General features: G+C 46.6%; 1 protein-coding gene across 1 annotated transcript; it reads right to left on the bottom strand.

The window, feature by feature from the left end:
* Window positions 1-266: 266 nt before the first annotated feature.
* Window positions 267-7,905, bottom strand: LOC117049193 (WAP four-disulfide core domain protein 18-like). Its single transcript, XM_033153911.1, has 4 exons — window positions 7,806-7,905; window positions 1,700-1,837; window positions 1,278-1,415; window positions 267-482 (listed from the first exon to the last, which is right to left on the bottom strand). Exons 1-3 carry the CDS (start codon window positions 7,888-7,890, stop codon window positions 1,279-1,281), a joined length of 360 nt encoding a protein of 119 aa, XP_033009802.1. The 5' UTR covers window positions 7,891-7,905; the 3' UTR covers window positions 267-482; window position 1,278.
* Window positions 7,906-9,002: the final 1,097 nt, after the last annotated feature.

Genomic DNA, 9,002 nt, shown 5'->3' with positions numbered 1-9,002 from the left:
AGTCCTATTTCTCAAGGCCGCCCATACGTGTATCACATCAGGTGTTGGGCAGGTGGGTATGGCTTGCCCCAAATGGCACTGAGGACGAAATGTGGAAGGCTGGAGGGGCAATATTGGAAGCTGGGCTGAAGGTTCCTTAACCCTGCCCCATTGGGACAACAACGTTGGGGACCAAACTGGAGATGGAAGCAGGGAACACAAACACACACACACACACACACACACACACACACACACACACACTGTCTAGCATGCAAATGCCTTTATTGTGCAAAAGAAAAAGAGGATGCCTGGATGCCTGATGGAGCAAACTTTGCTCAACCACCGGAAACCAGACAAGTTGGTGGAAAGCCAAGGTCTCAGATCATGGTGCCTTGATGCCCGTATTTGGAGAGGTCAGCAGGTCTTCAGATGATACAGGCTAAGCTCCACTCATTGTTTCTGGGCATCTGGTCCAGCCAAGGTCTTCTGCTGCAGAGTAGCTGAAGGGAAGAAGACCAAAAGGGTCACAATGGACAGTTGCAGTTTCCACACATAAGCTCAGTCCTAAAGTCCTGTGGGCCATGGCAAGACCCCTTCACTGCTAGGGTTGCCACCCATCCTGTATAATAAAGGATCCTACCCTATTTCAATGTAAAATGCTAAATTATGTACTGATTCAATAGGACGAAGTTTGTCCTGTATTTCTGCTTCTCTCTCTCTCTCTCTCTCTCTCTCTCTCTCTCTCTCTCTCTCTCTCTCTGCCAAGTTAGGGATCCTCTCCAAATGTATGTGATTGAAAGGCTGTGTGGAAGATCATGCATTTAAATTGTGTGTAGCAAAGTATAGACAGATTTACAAATTCAAGTGTGTGTGCATGTTCTTGTGACCAATTCAGAAGAGCCATCCAGTTGGGCTGCATTAGATTGTAACTGATTGCTTGAAGTCATTTCTGCACAAAATGTCAGGCAGAGGAGGCTGAGGAGCAAGGCAGCTGCTGCAGTCTGTTGCCAGGCCTGCCTGGGCTGCCCACCCCTCACCTCTCACAATACTGCACTTTGCAGGACAAACTGCTGCGTGGCAACATTCCACTATTTTCTATGTTAGGTAGATATTGGGAGTCATCTGCAAAACCTGTAAATACACACATTAAACAGAAGCATTAGTTCATTCACACCAGGAATTGGGGAAAGAAGGAAAGGCTACCAGATATTTTGAGACATGAGACTCCCATATCTTCCACAGTCAGCCTCTATCCAACTGCACCCCACCCGCCACCAAATAAAAAATCATCTCACCTTAGACAGGAATACGGCATTTTCGTGGGCATCCACCACAGCACTTCTGAACACCGGGGCAGGACCAGTCATTGGAACACTTTGCAATGCAGGGTCCAACCGTACCTGGACGAATCGGGGGGCATCTCCCAGGCTTCTCTGCAATAGAGCAAAGCTTTTGGTGACTCTTGGGCTCCCTTCCAGCCTGCCAGTTCTAGTCAGCTGGTGGTCTGGGCAGCAGACCAAGCTTGTCCATCATGCCTCCTCCTCCTTGTGGTGCTCCTTGCTCTCTGGATCAACTGAATCCTGCCTCCAGCCATAAGCCAGGGAAGCACTTCTGAGTTTAGAGGTTTTGCAATTCTTCATAAGTCACCATGGCTTTGGTCCATGAAGAAGAGGAGCTTCCTATCCCACCCCACCCTCCACAGAATAAATGGTCTCACCTCTGACAACAACAGTACATGCTCGTGGGCAATTCCCGCAGCACTTCTGAGCTCCAGGGCATGACCAGTCATTTTCACACCACACCACGCAGGGTCCGACCATACCTGGATGACCCCCAGGACATTGCCCAGGCTTCTCTGCAACAGAGCAGAATTCCAAGGTTGAGAGATATATTTGGCCAGAGAGGCTGTCTCTTCACATCCAGTAGCCAGAGGATCCCAGCATTCCTAAGGTGGGCTCTGTTCTGCTCAGAGGTCTGAGGTGTCACACAAAACTTGTATTACCACAAGATGGTGTTCACACGCTGCGGCTTTGAGCTCCCGAGAAGGGTGTGTACTTGGAATAATATGTGTATGGGTGTGTTTGCACATGTCAGAGTGGCACCCTCTAAGCCAGGGGTAGGCAAACTAAGGCCCGGGGGCTGGATCCGGCCCAATCGCCTTCTCAATCCAGCCCGCGGACGGTCCGGGAATCTGCGTGTTTTTACATGAGTAGAATGTGTCCTTTTATTTTAAATGCATCTCTGGGGTATTTGTGGGGCAGAGGAATTCGTTCCTCCCCGCCCCGCACCTCAATTTGTCCTCCCCCCCAAGGTCCAAGGGATGGTGGACCGGCCCATGGCTGGAAACGGTTGCTGACCCCTGCTCTAAGCTATATGCCGTCATCTCTAGGCAGCAGCAAATCCATCCAGAGGGTGCCCTTGTTGTGTCAGGGGATTTCAGTCAGGCCTGTCTGAAGACAGTTTTTCCTAAATTCTAACAGTATGTGTGAATTTCCCCACTAGGGGGGAGAATATTTTGCATCGTGTGTATTCCCATCTGAAGCAGGCATACAGGGCAATTTCCCTCCCCCACTTAGGCTCATCGGACCATTCTTCACTTTCTAAATGTCCAAAGTATATCCCCCTTAGGAGAAGAATTCAGCCAGTTGTAACAACAGTTGGAACCTGGCCAGAGGACGCTTTCAGCCAGCTCCAGGATTGTTTTGAAAGTACTGATTGGAGCGTGTTTGAACATCAAGATCTGCACATATACACAGACGCTGTACTTTCTTACATCTGTTGTAGGAATTTCCCCCGAATAAGTCACCTAAGCACAGCCCCATATACGCATGTTCCCCAGTTATTCCTTCAGAATGGCCTCTCCCCCTACACAAGGGGAGACAGGCTTGGAAATCGAACTTCCTTTCTATGAAACAAGCCCCGTATTTCCACTGATTAGCATTAGCGAACAGCGCCCCTGGTGGCGAATACACTGGTACTGCAGGTCTGCTATCTACACTGGTACTGCAGGTCTGCTATCTACCTGTGTATCTGAAGAAGTGTGCATGCACACGAAAGCTCATACCAGGAACAAACTCAGTTGGTCTCTAAGGTGCTACTAGAAAGAATTTTCGATTTTGATCTACCAAGGTGTTAATACAAAGCTTCCGAGTTCTATTGAGTGTGACTAATCCTTTCAGCAGTCACGAAATTAGAAGACGCCTGCTTCTTGGGAGAAAAGCAATGACAAACCTAGACAGCATCTTAAAAAGCAAAGACATCACCTTGCCGACAAAGGTCCGTATAGTTAAAGCTCTGGTTTTCCCAGTAGTAATGTACGGAAGTGAGAGCTGGACCATAAGGAAGGCTGATCGCCGTAGAATTGATGCTTTTGAATTATGGTGCTGGAGGAGACTCTTGAGAGTCCCATGGACTGCAAGAAGATCAAACCTATCCATTTTCAAAGAAATCAGCCCTGAGTGCTCACTGGAAGGACAGATCCTGAAGTTGAGGCTCCAGTACTTTGGCCACCTCATGAGAAGAGAAGACTCCCTAGAAAAGACCCTGATGTTGGGAAAGATGGAGGGCACAAGGAGAAGGGGATGACAGAGGATGAGATGGTTGGACAGTATTCTCGAAGCTACTAACATGAGTTTGGCCAAACTGCGAGAGGCAGTGAAGGATAGGCGTGCCTGGCGTGCTCTGGTCCATGGGGTCACGAAGAGTCGGACACGACTGAACGACTGAACAACAACAACAAATCCTTTCAAGAAATGTAACAATTCTGTTTATACAGTGTTTCTATGTGTTCCTATGTAACTTTCTTTACTTTCCACTTGTATATGGGGTCTTCATTGAAGTCTGACAGTGGTTTTGGCGTAAAGTCAGCCAGCCATAATCCTTGAAGCGTAGCAGCACGTCCGCATTGGACTCAGGCAAACGGACTTCCTGCCTCAATGGTGCCAGACGGTGAACATTTGCCTTATAAAGAACTACCACCATAGCATGCACAGCGGGAGAATGGCGGACCCATAACATCTGTGCCATCCATCACAAGTTAATTTGGCGGCTGCGATGGGAGTAAGCAGCCTCCCTTACCTCCCTGGGATGACGGGGAGGGCTGCCTCGCCCGCAGATGCCCCTCAACCCACTTTGATGCTTTGGGACCAAGTGGGGGGGGGGCTGGGCGCAAAGGGCTCATGGAGGATTGGAGCTCCTGGAAGCTGGCCCCGTTTGTGCACGACTCCCAGAACTGGAAATATAAATTTGGCTAAAGGTTTTGGGCATGCCTCGTACAAAGGAGTGGGAAGAATGTTGCTAACAGATCAGCCCTGAGCTGTTAAGAATGAAAATCGGAAGAAGATATGGACTTTGTACTGGTATGTGAAAGAGGGAGAGGAAGGGGGGGGAGCTCTGGACCCTATGTTTGTTTTGCCTCAATATTTTACTTAACACGGGCGAAACCTCTCCCAGAAAATCCACTCTCACAGGGAAATAGCAAGCAGACTTTAAAGACTGAGCGTGAATTAGGTAGAATTGGACGTCATATAAACAAACTGTATGGACTTGAAACAAGATTTGGAATGATTTAATAGTAATGGAGGACTTCCGGCTGGTAATGGCGCAGCAAAGATTGATTGCTGAGGAGAGCCCGAGAAGCCAGCCTTGGTGGACGATTGATATTGGAATTTATGGAGGTGTCTGGCTCTCCTGGAAAGGAGTGGATGGAATGTGCATGGGGGAGAGAGCTGTGCAAAGAAGTTCGGCTTGTAACAGAAGGAGAAGATGGCGGCGGCCGGAATGTGGCATTTGGAATGAGAGTGACCTTATCCATACAGAGACATTATTCATTATAATCGTGTCTGCTTGCTGGCATATATCAGAGGCTGTGAAAGTATTAGGACTGTGAATGCAACTGAAAGAGAGGCGAAGATCGCTCCGGAGTCAGAGACATGGGGAGTCCAAAAAAATCGTAAAAATTTGGCATAATTGGAATTGTTTTAATTGGGAATTGTATAATTAATTTGGATTTTAATTTGATTGGTAATTGGAGATATGTATTGGAAAATCAATAAATATGATTTAAAATAAAATAAAAAAGAACTACCACTCGGGAGTGGATTTGATTCAAAGGGACAGCTCCTTCCAGGGGCAGTTGAACCTTTTGTTCTCAAGAATGTGTGTCTGGGAGGGGTAAGGCAAAGAGCAAGACAGGTGTCAAAGTGCTCAGGTTTCTGCTCCAACCCTTCCTTTTCTGTGATGTATTTCTGATGTAACTCTGACATGACTCTAGCGTAACTTTAGGGGTGTATCCTGGTGGTAATAAAAGTTGGGGGTCGCTTCTTCCTCGGGGCTTCCATCTTTTCCTACCTGTGGGGAGTGGGAGCCCTGTCGCGACAGCATTTCTTTTAATAAAGACCAAGCCTACTGGCTGCTCTTTGCTCTGAACTTTGGTTGTGGTCTCTGATTTGTCCAAGTGAGCCCTCGGATTTCTCTGTTAACACATCAAAGTGTGCACCAATAATGTAACAACAGAGAGGTGCATTAGAGCCTATGGGAACTGCAAACCCAGGATGACGTCTGAAGTAAGAACTTTCGTGTGCATTCACACTTCTTCAGATACCTGCACACGAAAGCTCATACCAAGAACAAACTTAGTTGGTCTCTAAGGTGCTACTGGAAGGAATTTTTTATTTTTTATTTTGCTGAAGTAAGGTGCAACGAACCTCCCTTTCACACTCCCCTCCCCTGTTACTAAGTTTATTTATTTTTATTTTTTAATTGCTCAGGTGTTCCGGGTCAGACTAATTAGCCACCCCACCTGTCCCTCGGAGGTCTGTCAATGAAGTTAACTCCCTGGTAGTTACAAAACGGGAGTATCTTGGTGACCGGAGTGTCTTTGTCCAGCTGCCGCGGCCATTTATAATCCTTGCTCAGGGCTTCAGGGGTTAAACACCTTATTGCCTCCAGCCCCAGGGTCTCTCTCTCTCTAGATCCCTCACTGTAGCAGTCTGCTAAACCGTTTTAGCAACTCAGTGGCATACACAATGTTTCAGCCCGCCAGCCCCTCCTGAGTGAAACCCCTAAGACACAAACTAACACCCCGCAGGACAGTTTGGACTCTTCCCTGGGTTCACCTCTTCATGAGCAGTTTATAACCCGCTGGACCCAAGAATTGACGATGTCTGACTTATAGCAACACAAACTAGTCTTTATTTTTTAAGAGCATAACGGTTTCAGAGAATCAAAAGTTTAAACGTAGTTTCATAACAGCATAACAGGTTTTCTATTCAGTATAACATACTCAACCTTCGCCCTAGCCTAACCTACCCACCACTATCCTGGTCTCTAACCCTCTGTCCCTCAGTCACCACTCACTCCCTCTTTCTCCCCCTTGACCAACTGCCGCTCCCTCCTTTTAAAGGGCAAGACGTCCCGCCTCCTGCGAGCGAGCTGCCACTCAAACAGACGGAATCTTAACTCTTCACACACTGGGGGTTTCTGACCATACCCTCCCTAAGGGCAGATCTGTTACATAAGGTCACTCCTGAAAGCTCGGGATACTGCCTTCAAGGCAGGGAACATAAGTATATACAGAGGGGCAAGAACAAAGCTCAGGAAAGGCATTAAGGCAGCAAAACAGCAATATAAGTTTAAGGTGGAGAATTGCCTAGCCGATAACAACACAAAACAAGTGTGGCAGGGACTGCAGCATCTAACCAACAACAAGGGCAATATGAGGAACATGGTTAAGGCCGATGATTAGTTGGCAGAGGAGTTGAACATCTTCTTTGCCCGCTATGAGGTAAAAAGATCAAATATAGTAGTTCCTGCCTGCCAGCCTACAAACTCTCAGACCCTTATTCTATATTATTTTATATTATTTGTTCTTCGCTTCTCATATTCTCCACCCAATCCTTTATTTTCTTCTCTTTCACTTCCTTTTCAATTTCCTTTATTCAGTTTACTGAGAGGTCTTCCATCATCACCACTGAAGTTAGTGGGGAATTTGCTGGTATCAATTTTCCTTTATATTTCACCCATATCTCAATACTTCTCAATCACAAACGTCTCCCTCATTTCTTATGTACCACTCTCTAACCATTCTAGCTCTCCTTGTTCTCTTATACCATTTATGATATTTTTGATATATGGTATATTTGCTATATAATATAACTTTATGTTGGGGAGAAGTAGTCCACCCGTTTTCTGGGGTTTATACCATCATCCTTTATAAATTCAAAGTTTCTTATCCCCATTACAAAATTTATTGATCATACTTTGCCAACCCTTTATCTCTGTCTCCGATATCTTAATTGGTAACATTCTAAATAAAAAAATATTCTAGACAAAAATTTCATTTTAATAATCTCTATTCTTCCAAACCATGAAAGCTATATTTTCTAATCTTCCTCTAGCTTTTCCTTAATTTCCTTCTTTAATTTGTTAAAATTCTCTTGTTCTAAATCAGGCATAGGCAAACTTTGGCCCTCCAGATGTTTGGGACTACAATTCCAACCATCCCTAGCTAACAGGACCAGTGGTCAAGGATGATGGGAATTGTAGTCCCAAACCTCTGGAGGGCCAGAGTTTGCCTATGCCTGTCATCTAAATTTTCTAAATTTCTTGTTATATTTATTCCCAAGTACTTGATTACAGTTTTTTTAGTTTTACATCTATTTTTATTTCCTTCAAAAAAATTCGAGTTTCATCTTCCACATAGTTAAATATCATCATCTCTGATTTGGACCCATTCTGTTGCTTCCTTGACAAAGAACATTAACCCTGTCCAGGCTCCCACTTCACCACACGTACCACCTGCCTGCCTTCACCCAATCTCTTACCTGCTGGCCTCCGACCAGAGGTGGGTGTCAGCTCAGTCCAGAGGGCGAGGAGCCCCACAAGAAGCACCAAGCCACCAGACCTCATGGTGGGGCAGGCTAAGTGGAGAGTCTACCCCCCAGCCTGGCTTCTCTCTCTTTATAGCTCCCAGAAGCATCAGGGGGATTGCAGAACCACAACACGCCCAGGAAAGTGGTGAGCAGGACAGAGGGGAACTTCTTTCCTCCCACACCAGGTTTGGTAACAAACCGTCCCAACGGCTGAAGAGCTGTGGGCAGCCTTTCCACAGCAGTGCCTGAGTGAGGAGGGTGGTTTGAAACCACACCTGCCACCTCCCAAGGAAGAAGGGGACTTGGGGCTGATATTCTGCAGGCCAAGATGCCCTTCCATGCTGTTTCCCTTTGCACTGGCAGCAGAGAGGGAAGCAAGGGGATTCCTGCATTGCAGTGGTTGGACTAGATCAGTGTTTTTCAACCACTGTTCCGCGGCACACTAGTGTGCCACGAGATGTTGCCTGGTGTGCCGTGGGAAAATTTGAAAAATTCAAGAGAATTACTTTATATATAGTCTATATAGGCACAGAGTTAAATTTTTTAACATTTTCTAATGGTGGTGTGCCTTGTGATTTTTTTCATGAAACAAGTGTGCCTTTGCCCAAAAAAGGTTGAAAAACACTGGACTAGATGACCCTCGAGGTCCCTTCCTCCTCTACAATTCTGTGATTCTGTGGTGGAGCTCTAGTGGGAGAGGTTCTCCTGCCCTCCCAAAGCCCCCTGAAGGGCTCAGCCTGGGTCACTCAAAGCTGCCTGGAGCAGGACAAAATTCAGGGACAACCCAGAGATGCTTCTCCACCCCAAAGGAGAGGGCGGCAGGAGCTGAGTGGTGCCAGCCTTGGATCAACAAACTGCGACAGTCATCACCGCTATAATATTTTAAAAGCCCCAAGCAGGGTAAATAAACATAAATAGCACAAAAACGCATGGTGGGGCAAGATTGGCAGGTGGGTTGAAGGTTCATCAACCCTGCCCCATTGGGACAACAAAGTTGGGGACCAAACTGGAGAAGGAAGCAGGGAAAACACACACACACACACACACACACACACACACACTGTCTAGCATGCAAATGAGGCAATGCCTTTATCGTGCAAAAGAGAAAAGAAGATGCTGGATGGAGCAAACTTTTTCCAACACCCAGAA

Source organism: Lacerta agilis, chromosome 6 (genome assembly GCF_009819535.1).
Source record: "Lacerta agilis isolate rLacAgi1 chromosome 6, rLacAgi1.pri, whole genome shotgun sequence".
Lineage (NCBI taxonomy): Eukaryota > Metazoa > Chordata > Lepidosauria > Squamata > Lacertidae > Lacerta > Lacerta agilis.
The sequence above is the reverse complement of the archived record's forward strand: the minus strand, read 5'-3'. Positions and strand labels throughout refer to the sequence as shown.